At 42.6% G+C, this 22,644-nt stretch overlaps 1 protein-coding gene across 7 annotated transcripts in view; it reads right to left on the bottom strand.

Moving 5' to 3' along the window:
- The window catches only part of camk2d2 (calcium/calmodulin-dependent protein kinase (CaM kinase) II delta 2), a 65,470-nt gene that overhangs the window by 4,543 nt on the left and 38,283 nt on the right, over positions 1-22,644 (bottom strand). For 2 of the 7 annotated variants that reach the window (XM_077013010.1, XM_077013021.1), the window contains exons 8-19: positions 21,330-21,413; positions 20,895-20,989; positions 20,161-20,283; positions 18,480-18,563; positions 18,304-18,346; positions 12,527-12,567; positions 8,317-8,376; positions 6,591-6,635; positions 6,256-6,304; positions 5,914-6,012; positions 2,543-2,618; positions 352-446 (exon numbers count right to left, since the gene is read on the bottom strand). In XM_077013010.1, the coding sequence (XP_076869125.1) occupies positions 352-446; positions 2,543-2,618; positions 5,914-6,012; positions 6,256-6,304; positions 6,591-6,635; positions 8,317-8,376; positions 12,527-12,567; positions 18,304-18,346; positions 18,480-18,563; positions 20,161-20,283; positions 20,895-20,989; positions 21,330-21,413 (894 nt within the window). Of the gene's footprint in view, positions 1-351; positions 447-2,542; positions 2,619-3,060; positions 3,082-5,913; positions 6,013-6,255; positions 6,305-6,590; positions 6,636-8,316; positions 8,377-12,526; positions 12,568-18,303; positions 18,347-18,479; positions 18,564-20,160; positions 20,284-20,894; positions 20,990-21,329; positions 21,414-22,644 lie in introns of all 7 variants that reach the window. The other 5 variants (XM_077013034.1, XM_077013045.1, XM_077013028.1 and 2 more) reach the window with 4 other exon arrangements.

Below are 22,644 nucleotides of genomic sequence, written 5' to 3' on the forward strand. Positions count from 1 at the left end.
GATATAAATCTGGATAGAAAGGTAATTTGGATATAAATAGATAGAAATCTCTGAGAGCAGGAGGTAAATTACAAGATGATATTGAAGAAGACAATGTGGACAGCATTACAAAACTAAGATATAATTGTGAACATCATTACTAAACTAATTTGGAGAATATTAAATTAAGATAATGTGGACAATATTATTAATCTTAGATAATCTGAACAACATTACTGAACTAAGATACTGTGGACTGTAGGAATTTCCCTCTGGGATCAATAAAGTATCTATCTCTATCTATCTGGACAACATTACTAAACTAAGTAGTATGAGATAATGAGATATGGTTGAGGGTGAAGATGTGGATACCGTTCTCAAAGTAGAACCTGTGGAAATCATGGCCTTCTACAAGGTTCCCCAGAGCCTCAGGCTCGAAAGACGTCAGGCCAGGGTCACAGAGTTTACTGTGGCACACACACACACACACACACACACACACACACACACACACACAGAGAACCAAAATGGTTCTTAATCACAAGTCACATACAGCACAGGTACACACTTTACCTTTCTAGCACACTGGGTTTATAGTTTAGGGTTATGAGTTAGAGACATGGGTTAGGGTTAAGCAGTAGTGATGGACTAACAGCAGTAATGATGGACTAACAGCAGTAATGATGGACTAACAGCAGTAGTGATGGACTAACAGCAGTAGTGATGGACTAGCAGCAGTAGTGATGGACTAACAGCAGTAATGATGGACTAACAGCAGTAGTGATGGACTAACAGCAGTAGTGATGGACTAACAGCAGTAATGATGGACTAACAGCAGTAATGATGGACTAGCAGCAGTAGTGATGGACTAGCAGCAGTAGTGATGGACTAACAGCAGTAATGATGGACTAGCAGCAGTAGTGATGGACTAACGGCAGTAGTGATGGACTAACGGCAGTAATGATGGACTAACAGCAGTAATGATGGACTAACAGCAGTAGTGATGGACTAGCAGCAGTAGTGATGGACTAGCAGCAGTAGTGATGGACTAGCAGCAGTAGTGATGGACTAACAGCAGTAGTGATGGACTAACAGTAGTAGTGATGGACTAACAGCAGTAATGATGGACTAGCAGCAGTAGTGATGGACTAACGGCAGTAGTGATGGACTAACAGCAGTAGTGATGGACTAACGGCAGTAGTGATGGACTAACGGCAGTAGTGATGGACTAACGGCAGTAATGATGGACTAACGGCAGGAGTGATGGACTAACGGCAGTAGTGATGGACTAACGGCAGTAATGATGGACTAACGGCAGTAATGATGGACTAACGGCAGTAGTGATGGACTAACGGCAGTAGTGATGGACTAGCAGCAGTAGTGATGGACTAGCAGCAGTAGTGATGGACTAACAGCAGTAGTGATGGACTAACAGCAGTAGTGATGGACTAACGGCAGTAGTGATGGACTAACGGCAGTAATGATGGACTAACGGCAGTAGTGATGGACTAACGGCAGTAGTGATGGACTAACAGCAGTAGTGATGGACTAACAGCAGTAGTGATGGACTAACAGCAGTAGTGATGGACTAGCGGCAGTAGTGATGGACTAACGGCAGTAGTGATGGACTAACGGCAGTAGTGATGGACTAACGGCAGTAGTGATGGACTACCGGCAGTAGTGATGGACTAGCAGCAGTAGTGATGGACTAACAGCAGTAATGATGGACTAGCAGCAGTAGTGATGGACTAACAGCAGTAGTGATGGACTAACGGCAGTAATGATGGACTAACAGCAGTAGTGATGGACTAACAGCAGCAGTGATGGACTAACAGCAGTAATGATGGACTAGCAGCAGTAGTGATGGACTAACGGCAGTAGTGATGGACTAACGGCAGTAATGATGGACTAACAGCAGTAGTGATGGACTAACAGCAGTAGTGATGGACTAACAGCAGTAATGATGGACTAACAGCAGTAGTGATGGACTAACGGCAGTAGTGATGGACTAGCGGCAGTAATGATGGACTAACGGCAGTAGTGATGGACTAACGGCAGTAGTGATGGACTAGCAGCAGTAGTGATGGACTAGCAGCAGTAGTGATGGACTAACAGCAGTAATGATGGACTAGCAGCAGTAGTGATGGACTAACAGCAGTAATGATGGACTAACAGCAGTAGTGATGGACTAACAGCCGTAGTGATGGACTAACAGCAGTAGTGATGGACTAACGGCAGTAGTGATGGACTAACAGCCGTAGTGATGGACTAACAGCAGTAGTGATGGACTAACGGCAGTAGTGATGGACTAACAGCAGTAGTGATGGAACAGACGTTGTAAGGGAACAACCCATCTATCACCAAGTACTGCCAGGACTGCCAGTGGTGAATTGCCCTTTTTATTATATTTTAGTATATCGGGGTCGTGTGTGCTCCACAGCCCCCTAGTGATAACTCGTGTGTGTGTTTGTGTGTGTGTGTGTGTGTGTGTGTGTGTGTGTGTGTGTGTGTGTGTGTGTGTGTGTGTGTGTGTGTGTGTATGTGTGTGTCTGTGTGTACTCACGAGTAAGCCTCAAAATCACCATTATTGATCGACTCAATCAGCTGCTCTGTCACTTTAATTATCTCCTGCTTCCGAGCTGAAACACACAGGCAAAGATGCAAATCATGATCTGGCACTTTTCACCACACCTCCATGAAACTGACTCACTGCTTGTCACTACTCAAAATGGCAGATCAAAACGTCACTTAACACTCCCGTTTAACCCTAACTTCCGTTTATGAGCACCAAACCATTGGACAGCAACATAACAAATCACTACAAAACAAATAATACTTAATCAGAACTTGTTCATTCATCAGAATGTTCTGTCCTTGTTTAAATGGTCATGTCACCATTACCGCACCTCTGATTCTGATTCTCAACACAAATCTCAGTCGATTCAGATTCATTCTTTATAAATGGGCAGCTAAGGTAAATCGCTTCCAAAAGCTCCTTGTGGTCTGTGGTTAAGAATGAACAGTGTTTAGTGGCAGAGTCACAGGAAACACTTTCATCCAGAAGATTAAAGACTTGTTTACCTTTACTGATTACTTGGCAAGCTAAAGAACAGCAGAGAGATGCCTCACAATTGGTCAAAATGTCACATTTCTTAAGGAATATAGGTGCAGTGGCTCTATATCTACTGCATGAAAGCACCAGCATAAGGTTTAACCTACAGGGCAACAAGACACATGACTGACATCTGAAAGGGTTCAGCTCATTGGTATCAGCTCATATTTAAAAAATGGACGTATTTAGCATTTTATGTGATATTGAAGCTTCACCCAAATATATCGTATTTGGTTCAGTGTCTCATGCCCGGAAGGTTCCTGGTGAACGTGATGGTTGCAAATGCTTTATGACTTTAAAATAAGGCACATATGCATCATATTTGTTCTGACAATGAGAGGAAAGGCTGGGATTTTAGCTCCTGCTTAGTGTAACGGTAAAAATCTAAAGTGTTGAGAGCAAGCAGTCCAGATGTTTCTGTAACAGCTGTTTTTAAGCAAAATGGCTAATGCTATTAAAAGTAAACCTATCAAACAATTGTAGTTTTTAAATATCACACTATGTTCTTAAACTTTTAGTTATGGCAAAACTGGCAAACTGCCCACTGCACCAAGACCAGGAGCACAGTCCTGTAGACCTAGAGACAGAAGGACCAGAGGCCTCTTTACACAAGAGCTCACTTAGATGTACAGTTGTGATCAAATTTATTCGACCCCCACTGAAATAAAGTGTTTTGGCCAGTTTGACATTGATTTTGATCATTTCAGTCATCTTATTTACAATTATATCAAAGAGGCACTTATAAATTAGACAAACATAACAATATTTATGATGGAATAACCACAAATGTCTTTACTGTGCTCACATCATTATCAGTTTTATTCAACCCCCTAGTGACATTTCAAGCGTGAAGCATAGCTTGACACAAGTGTCTTGCAGCGACCTATGGGTATCTTAGCCCATTCTTCATGGGCAAAAGCCTCCAGTTCAGTCACATTCTTAGGCTTGCGCACTGCAACTGCCTTCTTTAGGTCCCACCAGAGGTTCTCAATTGGATTTAAGTCTGGTGATTGCGATGGCCACTCTAGAATGTTCCAGCCTTTCATGTTCAACCATGCTCTAGTGGACTTGGATGTGTGCTTCGGATCATTGTCCTGTTGGAAGGTCCAACGTCTCCCAAGCCGCAGGTTTGTGACTGACTCCATCACATTTTCCTCCAAGATCTCCTGGTACTGAAGGGAATTCATGGTACCCTGCACACGTTGAAGCTTTCCTGTACCATTAGAAGCAAAACAGCCCCAAAGCATAATTGACCCCCCGCCATGCTTCACAGTAGGCAAGGTGTTCTTTTGTTCATAAGCCTGGTTCTTCCTTCTCCAAACATAGCGCTGGTCCATTGTCCCAAACAGTTCTAATTTATTTTCATCTGACCACAGTACACTGTCCCAAAACCTTTGTGGCTTGTCCACATGACTTTTGGCATACTGCAGTCGACTTTTCTTGTTCTTTGGAGTCAGCAAGGGGGTGCGTCTGGGCGTTCTGGCATGGAGGTCTTCGTTATGCAGTGCGCGCCTTATTGTCTGAGCTGAAACTTCAGTGCCCACATCTGACAGGTCTTTTTTCAGTTCCTTAGCAGTCACGCGGGGATTTTTCTCCACATTACGCTTCAGGTAGCGCACAGCAGTCGCGGTCAGGATCTTCTTTCTGCCACGACCAGGTAACGTTTCCACTGTGCCCTTTAACTTGAACTTGCGAATGATACTTCCGATAGTGTCTCTTGGAATATTTAACAACTTCGCAATCTTTTTATATCCTTTGCCATTCTTGTGAAGAGCAATAACCTCTTCTCTTGTCTTCTGGGACCATTCTCTTGCCTTCACCATGCTTGGAAACACACCAGTAGATGTCTAGAAGGAGCTGAGTATCACACTCCTTTTAAATCTGCCTAATTGGTGCTTATCATGCTTGATTGCTGCTCGTTGACATCCACAGATGTTTTCAATACCTGATGGAAAACACTGGAATGAACCTCTGTTCTTAGGAGTGGTAGTCGTAAAGGGGTTGAATAATTGTGTCAATGAAGAAATCACAAAAAGGCCATTTAATACTTTATGACAAAAAAAATTGATGCTATCTTAGTTGCATTTAGTTCTTTAACAAGTCCTTGTAAGATTTCATTATGAACAAAATTACAAATGTGCACTGAATTCCATAAAACCCTTCGCAGCATTGGGGGTTGAATAAATTTGATCACAACTGTAGTTTCACTCAGGGTGACGTGAATGTTTGGGGGCGGTGCTCTCAGGGTGACGTGTTTGGGGCGGTGCTCTCAGGGTGACGTGTTTGGGGCGGTGCTCTCAGGGTGATGTAGATAGTGTTTTGGGGCAGTGGTCTCAGGGTGATGTAGATAGTGTTTTGGGGCAGTGGTCTCAGGGTGATGAAGGTGTTTTGGGGCAGTGGTCTCAGGGTGATGAAGGTGTTTTGTGACAGTGGTCTCAGTGTGATGAAGGTGATTTGGGGCAGTGGTCTCAGGGTGATGAAGGTGTTTTGGGGCAGTGGTCTCAGGTACACAGAGGAATAATCGGCATCTTCTAATGCCAAGGTTGTTCGAGGCAGCTAGAGAATGTGGGAGATTAAGGGCAATTGGAGGGTATATAGGGCAGGTAAAGAAAGATGGTGGCAGTTTAGTGACCCAGGCACAGCAGGTAAGGGCATTAAAGAGGAATGGAGGGCAGATGTGGGGTATAATGGGGTATAATGGGTAATTAGTCTCTCAGCTGAATGGAATGTTAAAGGCCATTTCTTTTCCATAAAGGTTCTGGGGTAAATATTGGGCAGGGGCAGGGGGGGACATGTCTCTCACCAGGCAGGGTGGGACTTACTCAGTATAGCGGTGATGGGGACCTGCTTGTGATCCGGGGGGGACGGGCGGGCGGAGGGTTGCCAGACTGAGCTAACGCTGAAGCATCCCAAACGCCTAGCTGTGTACAGCCCAGAGGGTGGAGCACAAACAAACAAACAAAAACAAGGCATTTCTGAGATATGAAGAAGAAACACTACCACAGAAAGAAAGAGATGTTGTGGTGGAAGAATGGTGAAAGTTTAGGATTAGCAAAGAAAGAGTGAACATACAGAGAGAGAACGAGGGAGGGAATGAACCAGCAGAAAAGGGATGTAGCAGCCACATAGACGGACAGATTGACGGACAGACGGAGCCCTCCTACCTTTCACATCCTCCTCCTCGATTGTGGTGTTGGCACTTTCTGTTGATTCCTGAGACAAATCAGAACCAAATCTCCAAGTTTCCAAATGATCACTACTAAATTCTATGTGCTTTGTCTGCAAGAGCTGTATAAAACACAGAATTTAGCTGAATTCTCTATCTCAGAGCCAACATGTGTCTGGGATCTGCCCTGACTCCGGTATGGACTCATGGTGTTGACAGCAGTGGTTATGGGACTTGTAGTCCACGCTCTCTCCCAAACACTGATGTTAAACTAAAGTGTTCATGACAGGCTGCCAGACAAACTGCAAACTGTCTGAGGAGAGGGCGGCTCACCTTATTCCTCTCGACGGGATTATGGATTACAGTAGTCTGTGGCTCCTGGGGGAGAGGAAGAGAAATGGGAGAGAGATTAAAGGTATTGGCAGGAATTGCATTTTACACACATGCTCATAGACAGAAAGAAACACACACACACTGTATACATACAATAAAAACCCACAAACACACACATAAAAAGTATTGGCTAGTGGTCTTTGTGGTCTTGGACTAAACAAATACATACGGAGTGTATAAACAAACAACAAATGTTGAAGTAACATCAATGTAGGTTCTCTGATCTCCATATAATGTGCACTATGCACTGTGTGTATGACTAACAGACTGCAGAAATGTGCAGGATCTGTGTTATTCACAGTCAAAGTTTACACCATGCAGCTGCTGCTACATGACCACATGACCACTGTCTCAGCCAATGGGAACTGAGCAGGAGCGTATGCACGTTGTCTCAGCCAATGGGAACTGGGCAGAAGCGCATGCACGTTGTTTCAGCCAGTGGGAACTGGGCAGGAGCGCATTCACACTGTCTCAGCCAATGGAATCTGAGCAAATTGCCACAAATAGACAAAGAAAGCCTGATGTCCAGTCAGTCAAGATACCACATGGCTATATACAGTCAACATTTGCTGGAATTATAAGGTGTAACTGAAATTACAATACACACACAAATAAAAGTATTAAAACATGCATGGTTTATGGCAGGGAAACACCAGCTGAACCAGATTTTCTTTTGCTTTTCTGTTCTTTCTTAAAAGGTACACAAAGCTGTGATTTTTCAGTTTAACTTGGCAAAACTCTTAAAGCGCTGGACAACCGAATTAAAGTTTGGATTCTGCATTATGGTTCATTTTCATGACATTAGAATAAATGTATGACTATAGAATGTAATAATGAACGATACTCTATGTCCATCTGGGAGAAAAATGTAATTTTCAAATTCAGTTGTTACAGTTTCTTTTATTATTTCACCTACAGCAGCATTCTGGAAAAAAAAAACATCTGCCACTGTAGAAGTGGTTAATTAGATAAATAGTTGGAGATTAAATGTGTTTATCAAAATGTTCCATCACTTAAAGTTATTAAAAAATGTAATTCAGCATAAAAATTCTTAAAGGTCCACCTAGTTTAGGATATTGTTTCATAGTGTTGTCTGCAAGACTTATAAATTGTAACTATTTTTAATGTCTTTTATTATGCCATGCACTTATTTCTCTTATTGCATAGCTAGCTTATTAGCTACCTTGTTAGCTAACGTGATAGCTAGCTCGATAGCTAGCTAATTAACTGTAGTAAATGCCATGCTCTGTTCTGTTAATTAGCCAGTTAATTAGATATGGTAATGTCTGCAATTGTAAATGAATTCTGGATTAAATATTGGGTTACAGATCATGTCTAAATACACTTTTACTTAATCATGTTTTTGTAGATGTTTTGTATCCTACTAATCTGATAGTGGTTCAGCGCTTTGAGAAGAACAGATATTGTTTTAAAAGATAATGAAACTGCTATGAATTCTGGAAATTAATTTGAGGGTTTTGTGACTGGTCCATGACTCATTTCAACCAAATACACAAACTCCAAAAAGTCTTTGTGGAGCTTCAAATCATTGTGTGTTACATTTTTTGTTTCTTTGAAGATTCACCAAAGATTTCACACAAGATGTTGCTGATCAGAGCTGGGGTTACTGCTGCCATGCAGATGGTCAGTCTGTTGCTGTGGATACCAGTGCTGGGGCAGGGCCTGTGTCTTTGGGACTGCTGGCTATGTTGGTTTTGTTGTTGACCTATAGGTGGCATGAGGAGAAGATCAGACATTATCAAACAATACACTTAAGGTTGCTATAAAACCACAGATAAGTGGTGCAGGCCTCCTTGCAGAAAACGGGACAAGAAAGATGACATGCAAATATTGGACAAACACATAATGACACCTGTATGCTTATTAGAAATCAGACATAATAGACACGTAAAACTAAAATCAGACATGTAGGACTGAAATCAGACATGTAGAACTGAAATCAGACATAATAGACATGTAGGACTGAAATCAGACATGTAGAACTGAAATCAGACATGTAGAACTAAAATCAGACATAATAGACATGTAGAACTGAAATCAGACATGTAGAATTGAAATCAGACATAATAGACATGTAGAACTAAAATCAGAAATGATAGACATGTAGAACTGAAATCAGACATAATAGACATGTAGAACTGAAATCAGAAATGATAGACATGTAGAACTGAAATCAGACATGTAGACTTGGGCCATTAAATATTTAGCATAATAGTAGTGTGCTGCACTCTACTCATAATAGTAGTGTGCTGCACTCTACTCATAATAGTAGTGTGCTGCCCTCTACTCATAATAGTAGTGTGCTGCCCTCTACTCATAATAGTAGTGTGCTGCACTCTACTCATAATAGTAGTGTGCTGCCCTCTACTCATAATAGTAGTGTGCTGCCCTCTACTCATAATAGTAGTGTGCTGCACTCTACTCATAATAGTAGTGTGCTGCACTCTACTCATAATAGTAGTGTGCTACACTCTACTCATAATAGTAGTGTGCTTTATTTGTCTACTCTTGGAATATCCTGTGATTGGTTAAGGTGGGATTTTTTATTACTTTTGCCTTAGATTCTGTAAAATGGAATGAGTGGTCTATAACCAATTATCTCTCTTCCTCACCCAGAACCACCTTCATGATCCCAATCAGTCTGGCTTCAAAAGGGCACAATCAACAGAAACAGCTCTCAAAGCAGTGACTGAGAAGCTCCATGCTGCCAGGGCTAATAAGCTATTATCAGTTTTAATTCTTCTGGATTTTTCTGCAGCCTTTGACACGGTCAACCACATACAGTATTTTTTGTTTTTTCTAGCCTCGTTGTGACTGCATGGAAATGGTTCCAGTCATATCTAGAAGACCGTTCCTATCAGGCAACATGAAGAGGATCTACATCCAATCCATGTAAACTCTCCATTGGAGTCCCCCAAGGCTCAGTCCTAGGCCCTTGGTTTACTTGGCAGTTACTCGTTCCCTTGGTAACATTATTTCATCTCCTGATTTCTCCTATCATTGCTATGCTGATGACACCCAAAAAATTATTTCCCTCCCACCTTCTGACACTCAGGTTTCTGGGCCCATTTCAATATGTGTAACGTTTAGCTCCACCCTCTACCTTAGTGTCTTGCTTTCATTCCCCCTTAAGTTTCTCCTTTGTTTGGACACACCCTTTCTGTTTCCCTCCCGCCCAATGCTATTTGTGTCAGCTGTTTTAGGTTTATTGGATGATTAGATTGGCTTATATTCGGTGTGTGTTCATGTCTACCCTTGTAGGTTTACTGTTCTGGTGACGTGTTGTAAGTGTTCATGCAATAATGTTACTGTCTCCATGACTTTTATTTCTTGGTTTTCCGTGTTTAAGCCTTCGAGTTGCCGAAGTTTGTCTGTGTTTTCAGCTTAGTTTTCTTTGTTATTATTATAACTTATTTAGTTGTTTCGTTTGTCTTCGTGTGTTCGACGTAATTATTGTAAATTCAGTTCAGTCCCTGTAGTGGTAGTCAGTTCTCTGTATGTATTATGTCCTGATTTCATGTTTCCTTTATTGTACTCCTGCCTGAATTAATATGGTTGTCCAGTAGCCTAGTCGTTATCTGGTGTCAGTTCTGTGTGTCTAGTCAACATGCCATGCAGTAACTGAACCTTACGTGATGGCACGGTCAAGGTCTCGAGAGTTAGTCCCACCCCTGAACAGAACAAATGTAGTTTTCTGCAGCGATTGTGTCTATCTCCCGACTGCAGCATTACAGTATGCTTGATGGTTATTGCTTCATGGACCTCTCACCACTTGAAGCTAAACCCCAGCAAAACTCTAGAGCTTCTGTACCTTTCAGGAACCCCAAACCCACACAACGACCTCAGTATTTCTTTTGAGAACACCCTGTTAACACCCAAAGCCTGGGTGTAACTTTGGACAACCAGTTGTCCTTCTCAACACATTTCAAACATGACCAGTTCCTGCAGATTTCTCCTCTGCAACATACGGAGAATATGACCCTTCCTTTCACAGGTTGCTACCCAGGTAATCTCTAAGCTGGACTATAACTCCCTACTTGCAGGTCTTCCTCTACGGGGCATCAGACCTCTACACTTTCAATTGTATGCCTATCTGACTGTGGTTATTTGCACATCTTGATATAAGTTTTAATTCCTGTTTAAGTGAGCTTATGTTTAATGGGTATACTAGGTAATGGCATTAATTCCTGTAGTTTAGTAGAGGTCTGGCTCAAGGGTGTCTTGAATTCTGACCTATCTGTGCTATTATCTAGGATGCATCCTGTGAACAGATGCAAAGCACTTTGTAAGTTGCTCTGGATAAAAGCATCTGCTAAATGCCCTAAATGTAAATGTAATACAGTACTGCTATGTGTGTAGTTTCTCCGTGATGAAATCTTTTTTTTCAAACATTATTACAAAAACATTAATGTATGAAGGTGAGTAAAATCAGTGAAACACAGGAACTGATACAGTGTGTGAGTCTTATATATACAGTTGAGAATAAGGAACCAAATCACTTAATTATGGGCAAACAGTGGGGTAGACATAGGGGACTGTGATGCTGTGACAGTGGTTTGGATTTAGTGGACTGTACCATAGTTGTGCTGTGGTAGTGCGTTAGGGATAGTGGACTGTGGTAGTGTGTTAGGGGTAGTGGACTGTGGTGCTGTGGTAGTGTGTTAGGGGTAGTGGACTGTGTTGTGGTAGTGGGTAAATTGTATGGGACTGTGGAGCTGTGGTAGTGTGTTAGGGGTAGTGGACTGTGGAGCTGTGGTAGTGTGTTAGGGGTAGTGGACTGTGGAGATATGGTAGTGTGTTAGGGGTAGTGGACTGTGGAGCGGTGGTAGTGTGTTGGGGTAGTGGACTGTGGAGCTGTGGTAGTGTGTTAGGGGTAGTGGACAGTTGAGCTGTGGTAGTGTGTTAGGGGTAGTGGACTGTGAAGCTGTGGTAGTGTGTTAGGGGTAGTGGACTGTGGAGCTATGGTAGTGTGTTGGGGGTAGTTGACTGTGGAGCTGTGGTAGTGTGTTAGAGGTAGTGGACTGTGGTGCTGTGGTAGTGTGTTAGGGGTAGTGGACTGTGGAGCGGTGGTAGTGTGTTGGGGTAGTGGACTGTGGAGCTGTGGTAGTGTGTTAGGGGTAGTGGACTGTGGAGCTGTGGTAGTGTGTTAGGGGTAGTGGACTGTGGAGCTGTGGTAGTGTGTTAGGGGTAGTTGACTGTGGTGCTGTGGTAGTGTGTTAGGGGTAGTGGACTGTGGAGCTGTGGTAGTGTGTTAGGGGTAGTGGACTGTGGAGCTGTGGTAGTGTGTTAGGGGTAGTGGACTGTGGAGCTGTGGTAGTGTGTTAGGGGTAGTGGACTGTGGAGCTGTGGTAGTGTGTTAGGGGTAGTTGACTGTGGTGCTGTGGTAGTATGTTAGAGGTAGTGGACTGTGGTGCTGTGGTAGTGTGTTAGGGGTAGTGGACTGTGTTGTGGTAGTGGGTAAATTGTATGGGACTGTGGAGCTGTGGTAGTGTGTTAGGGGTAGTGGACTGTGGAGCTGTGGTAGTGTGTTAGGGGTAGTGGACTGTGGAGCTGTGGTAGTGTGTTAGGGGTAGTGAGCTGTGGTAGTGTGTTAGGGGTAGTGGACTGTGGAGCTGTGGTAGTGTGTTAGGGGTAGTGGGCTGTGGAGCTGTGGTAGTGTGTTAGGGGTAGTGGACTGTGGAGCTGGGGTAGTGTGTAGTGTATCCAGTGAGGAGTGGTGCTAGGTTGGTGTATAGTGGGTGGTGAGAGCATGTAAACATGTATCATGTTTATGAATAATGATACACACCATAATCAGCGGAGGCCGTACACACCAAGTCTTTTACTGAAGAGTTTATAAAGCAGATATCACGCACCTTCACACCATCTGGCTTCTTGTTCAACAAGCTCTTGGCTGCTGTTAGACCGAAAAAGAAAATAAAATTATAAAGGGAAATCAGCTGAGACAGTCTGACATGCAGCAGGGTTAGGACTGAAACAGGCATCATCATTAACACAGTCATTAACACATTCATTTAAAAAATGTGCCATATTTTGTCAATTGTGATTTTTAAACACATAGCTGTTTGCAAGTAAGACAAGCTTTGCGCAGACACCCAATGTCTGTTGTAGAAGTGCTATAAATCTTATATGGTGTGTAGATGTGTGTCAGTCATACCCACCATGCTGTGTGTAGTTTAAGACATGCCAGGAGCTCTGAGAAGCAAATTCATCCCATAGACATGTGCTTGCACATATCAACACCATGCTGTCCTGCCCTGGGTGTCATGCCACAGGACTCCAGATCCCAGAATTCTCAGCGCAGGCTGAGACAATCTGGATCCCCGACTATATCAACATCATGCTGTCCTGCCCTGGGTTATACACTGGTCCTCATTACCTGCTCTTATCTAAAGATGGATATCTCTCACCTATTAACAACAATTTGATTACCTTCCTTTAGGCATTAATTCAGTGTGTCACACTCCTCATGACAGCACTCTCCTCATAGCACACTCCTCATAGCACACTCCCCATGACAGCACACTCCTTATAGCACACTCCTCATGACAGCACACTCCCCATGACAGCACACTCCTCATGACAGCACACTCCCCATGACAGCACACTCCTTATAGCACACTCCTCATGACAGCACACTTCTCATGACAGCACACTCCTTATAGCACACTCCTCATGACAGCACACTCCTTATAGCACACTCCTCATGACAGCACACTCCCCATGACAGCACACTCCCCATGACAGCACACTCCCCATGACAGCACACTCCTCATGACAGCACACTCCTCATGACAGCACACTCCCCATGACAGCACACTCCCCATGACAGCACACTCCTTATAGCACACTCCTCATGACAGCACACTTCTCATGACAGCACACTCCTTATAGCACACTCCTCATGACAGCACACTCCCCATGACAGCACACTCCTCATGACAGCACACTCCTCATGACAGCACACTCCTCATGACAGCACACTTCTCATGACAGCACACTCCTTATAGCACACTCCTCATGACAGCACACTCCCCATGACAGCACACTCCTCATGACAGCACACTCCTCATGACAGCACACTCCCCATGACAGCACACTCCTTATAGCACACTCCTCATGACAGCACACTTCTCATGACAGCACACTCCTTATAGCACACTCCTCATGACAGCACACTCCTCATGACAGCACACTCCTCATGATAGCAGACTCCTCATGATAGCACACTCCTCATGACAGCACACTCCTCATGACAGCACACTCCCCATGACAGCACACTCCCCATGACATCACACTCCCCATGACAGCACACTCCCCATGACGGCACACTCCTCATGACAGCACACTTCTCATGATAGCACACTTCTCATGACATCACACTCCTCATAACAGCACACTCCTCATAACAGCACACTCCTCATAACAGCACAGTCCTCATGACAGCACACTCCCCATAGCACACTCCTCATGACATTACACTCCTCATAGCACACTCCTCATGACAGCACACTCCCCATAAAAATGTGCCGTATTTTGTCAATTGTGATTTTTACACCGCAATCGACATTTGTCCTCCGCTAGCACACTTCTCATGACATCACACCCCTCATGACGGCACACTCCCCATAGTACACTTCTCATGACAGTACACTCCTCATGACGGCACACTCCCCATAGCACACTTCTCATGACAGTACACTCCTCATGACGGCACACTCCCCATAGCACACTTCTCATGACAGTGCACTCCTCATGACAGCACACTCCCCATAGCACACTTCTCATGACATCTCACTTCTCATGACATCACACTCCCCATGACATCACACTCCCCATGACAGCACACTCCCCATGACGGCACACTCCTCATGACGGCACACTCCTCATGACAGCACACTCCTCATGACAGCACACTTCTCATGACATCACACTTCTCATGACATCACACTCCTCATAACAGCACACTCCTCATAACAGCACACTCCTCATAACAGCACAGTCCTCATGACAGCACACTCCCCATGACAGCACACTCCCCATAGCACACTCCTCATGACATCACACTCCTCATAGCACACTCCTCATGACAGCACACTCCCCATAAAAATGTGCCGTATTTTGTCAATTGTGATTTTTACACCGCAATCGACATTTGTCCTCCGCTAGCACACTTCTCATGACATCACACCCCTCATGACGGCACACTCCCCATAGTACACTTCTCATGACAGTACACTCCTCATGACGGCACACTCCCCATAGCACACTTCTCATGACAGTGCACTCCTCATGACAGCACACTCCCCATAGCACACTTCTCATGACATCTCACTTCTCATGACAGCACACTCCCCATGACAGCACACTCCTCATGACGGCACACTCCTCATGATGGCACACTCCTCATGACGGCATACCCCTCATGACAGCACACTCCCCATAGCACACTTCTCATGACAGCATACCCCTCATGACGGCATACCCCTCATGACAGCACACTCCCCATAGCACACTTCTCATGACAGCACACTCCCCATAGCACACTTCTCATGACAGCACAGTCCTCATGATGGCACACTCCTCATGACAGCACACTTTTCATGACAGCACAGTCCTCATGATGGCACACTCCTCATGACAGCACTCCTGTCTCTCTCCTCTACCACTCAATGCCCATTTTGCCACCACAGAGATGCTCAGTGTCACACGGTACACTGGGGTTCTGGATTTTGTGGATGTTAATGTGAATATTCTCACAGCCATTTATAATTGACTATATTTTTCCAGAGTTGATGCAACTGAATAACCACATTCAGAATGATCCCCACTAGAATGATGCACCAAATAATTTATGTATTTTTAGACCCCTACTAACCCCCTACTAACCACCTACTAACCCCCTACTAAATCCCTACTAACCCCATCCCTATGGATTCTCTCCAGAACCCTCTCAGACTTTGTGAGGAAATTTCTGACACGTTGCCAGTTCTATAGTCTGTATCTAGCAAATGACAAAGGAAATGAACTAGGCTCAAAATTGAGGAAACACTTCCTCTGATAGAACACCATTCCTACAGCAACACTTCCCCTGATAGAACACCATTCTTACAGCAACACTTCCCCTGATAGAACACCCTTCCCACAGAAACACTTCCCCTGATAGAACACCATTCCCACAGAAACACTTCCCCTGATAGAACACCCTTCCCACAGAAACACTTCCCCTGATAGAACACCATTCTTACAGCAACACTCAGCCCCGTCGACAGGGGGGGACAACCGGGTCTGTTGTCCCGGGCCCCAGGGCCAGGGGGGCCCATCAAAGAGCCCAGCAATTTAATTTTTATTTAAAGTCTATAATTTTAAATAATCTTGAAATCTTTCATTAATATAAAATTTTGTACTCAAAATAAGCTCAATGGCTAAAATATATGTTTTTTATCTGCATATTTTCCATTAAGTGCATACACCCCCTCCTCCCACTGAAAAATGGTTTGATCCAGCACCGACCGTAACCGGCTGGTATCCGCCCAACAGCGGGAAATACAGTGGAGGATAGTTAAAGTAAACAGAAATCTGGAGCGCAGAAAAGAAAGAAAAAACATTTACCTGACGAATTTTAATGTTGCATTGTGTTCCAGGTTTGAAAAGTGCTGGAATTTAGGCTAAAGTACTACTTCGTTTCACAACAAATGTAATTCCAGGACGAAACATGAGAGAACGTGAAGACGTTAAGATTGGGCATTTTGAAAATAAACAACCATTAAATAATGTAAATAAAAAGCGAATTATTTTGAGTATATGTATAAATATTTAACTTAATTAAGTTTAGCGTTCAGGGAAATATTGAAATGGACCTTTAAAGTGACGTACAAGTGCTTGAATTCCACCTTATAAAGGTGTATGAACCAATATAGATCATTGGTATGAACCCTGCAAACGTGACTTTGTTCATTGCGCTGAAGCGCGGCGCGCGCGAAGTTACAAAATTCGAGAGGCGCACGACCTCGTGAATCGAATCGCAAATCGAGACCCTCGCGCACGTTCGGTGCCACTGCGATTACGTCATTTTCGCCGCGCGGACCCTCGCGCCGCGTCAAGTATAAACCAGTCAGCTGTCAGAAACAGCTTTGATGTGTGGCTATATTATATACTATATGACCTAACACAAGGATTGTCTGCTACAGAGAAAATTCAAATGACGTAAGCCGGGGGGGGGGGGGGGGGGGGGCACATGATATTTTCTTGTCCCGGGTCCCAGCAAGACTGTCAACGGGCCTGGCAACACTTCCCCTGATAGAACACCATTCTTACAGGAACACTTCCCCTGATAGAACACCATTCTTACAGGAACACTTCCCCTGATAGAACACCATTCCCACAGAAACACTTCCCCTGATAGAACACCATTCTTACAGAAACACTTCCCCTGATAGAACACCATTCTTACAGAAACACTTCCCCTGATAGAACACCATTCTTACAGGAACACTTCCCCTGATAGAACACCATTCCCACAGAAACACTTCCCCTGATAGAACACCATTCTTACAGAAACACTTCCCCTGATAGAACACCATTCTTACAGAAACACTTCCCCTGATAGAACACCATTCTTACAGGAACACTTCCCCTGATAGAACACCATTCCCACAGAAACACTTCCCCTGATAGAACACCATTCCCACAGAAACACTTCCCCTGATAGAACACCATTTCCACAGAAACACTTCCCCTGATAGAACACCATTACCACAGAAACACTTCCCCTGATAGAACACCATTCCAACAGAATTATTTCTTATAGTGTTCTAGGGGCAAGACGTCATCTAGTAAAAAATACCATAATATTCTGGAGGATTACATTCATAAAGTCCCACCTAACTTGAAGGGTTAGGGTTAGGGGTAGTGTAATTAACTAACCTTAACCCTAACTTGAAGAAAACCAATGCATTGTGCACTACTTATTTGTTTACTACTGATGTTAAATGAACATAATGTAAAACCACTTTGTGAATGTAAAATCCATCAGGGCATCATGCACATGAGGTCACTGATTGGCATAGAGCCAGAAGATGGTTTACACACTTGAACAAGCAGTGTGTCTGATTAATCAGTATGTGTCTGATTCATCAGAATGTGTCTGATTCATCAGAGTTTGTCTGATTCATCAGATGGTTAAAATAGCCTATTTTATGTCTAGTACGGCTCTTACCTCAAGAGACATATGCCCCCAAAAGGAAAGAAAGAATGAAAAATGTGAGATCTTACTGCTCTACTGACTACAGGAAACAGGGATGAAGCAACATATCAAACAAATGAGCAACAATTTCCACCTTCAACAAAGACTTGGTGTGGAATTTGTGTAAATAGTGTTCACACAAAAACAAAGACTGAGATATTGGAGTAACACATGTCCACACACACATCAACAAACACACAATGAAAACATTCATGCAAATGCATGCACATCCATACACAAATAGACACATACACAAATGCATACAAGTACACACATGCATACACACACCCATATGCAGAGAACACACACACACACGCAAACATTCACGCATACACACACATATTAATATGCGCACAGATACACACCCAAATCAAAGCAAAGACACACCTGAAAAATTTCTTGTGACCAGTAAAGTGGTCAAAATAGCGCCCTAGAAGACAAAGAAATAAAGTTTCAGACTGTTTCAGACTGTGTTGGAGAGAGAGAGAGAGAGAGAGAGAGAGAGAGAAAGAGACCCAGAGAGAAAGAGAGAGAGAGAGAGAGAGAGAGAAAGAAAGAGTTACCTTGAGCTTCCTTCTGGCATTAAACTTTTTCAGACATTCCACCGTCTCCTGCCTGTGCATCATAGATGCTACAGTGGATCTTTGCTACAGTGAAAGAGGGAAACATGAAAGAGAGAAACGGGAGAGAGAAGGGGTAAGGAGGGGAAGGGGTGGAGGAGGGGCAGAGAGACAGACAGACAGAGACACAGGCAGAGAAGGAATATGTTATTGTGGAAGGCATGATAGCTTAGACCATCATTTTTGGATACCGTGTTAGTTGTCTACACGTTAACAATTATTGTTATTTTTTGTTGTAGTAGTATTAATAATATAACAACAATAATAATAGTAGTAGTGGTAATGGCTCTGGTGGTAGTAGTAGTGGTAGTAGTAGTAGTAATGGTAGTAGTACTTATAGTAGTAGTAGTTATAGTGGTAGTAGTAGTAGTGGTAGTAGTAGTAATGGTAGTAGTAATTATAGTAGTTATAGTAGTAGTTGTAGTAGTAATTGTAGTAGTAGTTATAGTTGTAGTAGTAGTAATGGTAGTAGTAGTTATAGTTGTAGTAGTAATGGTAGAAGTAATAGTAGCAGTAGTAATGGTAAAGGTAATAGTAGTAGTAGTAATGGTAGTAGTAATTGTAGTAGTAGTAGTTGTAGTAGTAGTACTTGTAGTAGTAGTTATAGTAGTAGTAATGGTAATAGTAGTTGTAGTAGTAGTAGTAGTAGTAGTAATGAGAGTAGTACTTATAGTAGTAGTAGTAATGAGAGTAGTACTTATAGTAGTAGTAATGGTAGTAGTACTTATAGTAGTAGTGGTATTAGTAGTAGTAGTAATGGTAGTAGTAATAGTAGTAGTAGTAATGGCAGTAATAGTTATAGTAGTAGTAGTAGTAATGGTAGTAGTAATAGTAGTAGTAGTAATGGCAGTAATAGTTATAGTAGTAGTAGTAGTAGTAGTAATGGTAGTAGTAGTAGTAATGGTAGTAGTAATGGTAGTAGTAGTAATGGTAGTAGTAATTATAGTAGTAGTTGTAGTAGTAGTAATGGTAGTAGTACTTATAGTAGTAGTGGTATTAGTAGTAGTAATAGTAGTAGTAGTCATAATGGTAGTAGTAGTTATAGTAGTAGTAGTAGTATTGGTAGTAGTAGTTATAGTAGTAATAGTAGTAGTAGTAGTAATGGTAGTAGTAATAGTAGTAGTAGTAGTAGTGGTAGTAGTAGTTATAGTAGTGGTAGTAGTATTAGTAGTAGTAGTTATAGTAGTAGTGGTATTAGTAGTAGTAGTAGTAATGGTAGTAGTAATTATAGTAGTAGTTGTAGTAGTAGTAATGGTAGTAGTACTTATAGTAGTAGTTGTAGTAGTAGTAATGGTAGTGGTATTAGTAGTAGTAATGGTAGTAGTAATAGTAGTAGTAGTAATAGTAGCAGTAGTAGTAGTGGTAGTAGTAGTTATAGTAGTGGTAGTAGTAGTAGTAATAGTAATGGTAGTAGTAATAGTAGTAGTAGTAATGGTAGTAGTAATTATAGTAGTAGTTGTAGTAGTAGTAATGGTAGTAGTACTTATAGTAGTAGTGGTATTAGTAGTAGTAATGGTAGTAGTAATAGTAGTAGTAGTAGTAATGGTAGTAGTGGTGGTTCAAGGATTAGACTTACAGGTGTTTACATGAGTGTTGGCATGAGTTTGTGCGCATGAACACTTACACAGATCCAGGGGTGTTTCAGGGCTTCTGCTGCTGTGATTCGCTTGGAAGGATTTATCGTCAGCATTTTATTAATCAGATCTTTGGCTTCAGGAGTCACTGTGTCCCATTCTGGAGACGGAAACTGTAACCAGTCACCATCAAATAAGTCGTGAATACTTGTTGGAATGTTTAGTGCTCTTTAAAGCATGAGTTTAAATGTCTTGAGAGTTGTTACTTTAGCAGATGCCTTGTTTGATTTGTGGCAATCTATATAGTAGAGTCTAGTTTATATATATTATATATAGTTTATATAGTACAGTTTGTAGTATATATCACAGTTTATATAAAGGGTGATTCAAAAGTCACAGGACACCATTATAGATCATAAATGAAAATGACATCTGAATACATCCACAAAATACATCCACACACACATACACACATACATCTATATATATATATATATATATATATATATATATATATATATATATATATATATATATATATAAATTATACACACACACACACACACACACATACATCTACATATATATATATATAAATTATACACACACACACACACACACACACACACACACACAACACTACCCTCCTCAACAATTCTCATACTCACATACCCACACTCCACTATATCCCTGATGATGTGTGTTTATGATGTGTGTGTGTGTGTGTGTGTGTGTGTGTGTGTGTGTGTGTGTGTGTGTGTGTGTGTTTGTGTGTGTGTGTTACATCGTATGCTCCAGCCTTGATCTGCTGATAAAGACGATGTTGATCTTCATCCCAAAATGGAGGATATCCCACTAGCAGGATGTACAGGATCACACCTAAAAACACACACACACACACACACACACACACACACACACACACACACACACACACACACACACACACACACACACACACCCTAACTAACCCTATGTGAGTATGAGAATGTATGTGTTGAAGAAGGTAGTGTGTGTGTGTGTGTGTGTGTGTGTGTGTGTGTGTGTGTGTGTGTGTGTGTGTGTGTGGATGTAGTTTTGAGTGTACGTGTGTTTGTTGATGTTGAAGAGGGTGTAGGGTATCTATATTGGTTTGTGTATGTTTGTGTGTGTGTGTGTGTGTGTGTGTGTGTGTGTGTGTGTGTGTGTGTGTGTGTGTGTGTGTGTGTGAGAGACTCACCACAAGCCCACATATCCACTGGTTTGCCATATGGGTCTTTCCTCAGAACCTCTGGAGACAAGTAGCCAGGAGTTCCAGCAAAGCCTAAACACACACACACACACACACAAATATAACACACACATCACACATACAACACATACATTTACATTTACGGCATTTAGCAGACACTATTATCCAGAGCAACTTACAAAGTGCTTTGCATCCGATGACAGAATTCATCCTAGGAAATAGTACAGATAGGCCAGAATTCAAGATACCGCACTACTACTAAACTACAGGAGTCAATGTCATTACCTAGTGTTTTGCAAGTTAGACATTTGCCAAGAAGCACAATTAACCATAGACAGACATACAATTTAAAGAACAATGGCAAGTGGTATCAGCTGAGTTAGTGCTCTGGTAAGAACTCAACAAACAGGTGGGTCTTCAGTCTACGCTTGAAGATAGCAATAGACTCTGCAGTCCTAGCAGCTAATGAAAGATCGTTCCCCCATCTTGGAGCCAGGATGGAGAATAGTCTGGAGATTTGTCTTCCATGAGACTTTAAGCATGGAGTTTCGAGTCGAGTTCTGAGTGTTCACTGTACAGATCGGCTTTTTCCCATGGACATCATGTAGGGAGGGGCCAGTCCATTTTTGGCTTTGTAAGCAAGCATCAAGATTTTATATCTGATGTGTGCCGCTACTGGAAGCCAGTGAAGAGAGCGTAGCAGAGGAGAGATTGGAGAGATTGAAGACCAGTCGTGCTGCAGCATTCTGAATTAGTTGTAGAGGTCTGATGACCCATAGAGGAAGACCTGCAAGTAGGGAATTGCAGTAGTCCAGCTTAGAGATTACTAGAGACTGCACAAGCACTTGAGTAGCTTCCTGTGAAAGGAAGGGTCGTATTCTCCGTATGTTGCAGAGGTGAAATCTACAGGATCTGGTCAGTTTTGAAACATGTGTTGAGAAGGACAACTCGTTGTCCAACATTACACCCAGGCTTCGTGCAGTTTCTGATGGTGTTAACAAGGTGTTCTCAAAGGAAACTGTGAGGTTGTTGTGTGGGTTTGGGGTTCCTGGAATGTACAGAAGCTCAGTTTTGCTAGGGTTAAGCTTCAAGTGGTGAGCAGTCATCCATGAAGCAATATCTGCCAAGCATGCCGAGATACACCTAGAAACCTGGATGTCAGAATGAGGGAAGGAAAGAATTAGCTGGGCTTGTCATCAGCATAGCAATGATAAGAAAAACCATGAGACAAAATAATGTCACCAAGGGAACGAGTATATAAAGAGAAGAGAAGAGGGCCTAGGACTGAGCCTTGGGGGACTCC

The sequence above is a fragment of the Brachyhypopomus gauderio genome, chromosome 1 (genome assembly GCF_052324685.1).
Source record: "Brachyhypopomus gauderio isolate BG-103 chromosome 1, BGAUD_0.2, whole genome shotgun sequence".
NCBI classification, from domain to species: Eukaryota; Metazoa; Chordata; class Actinopteri; order Gymnotiformes; family Hypopomidae; genus Brachyhypopomus; species Brachyhypopomus gauderio.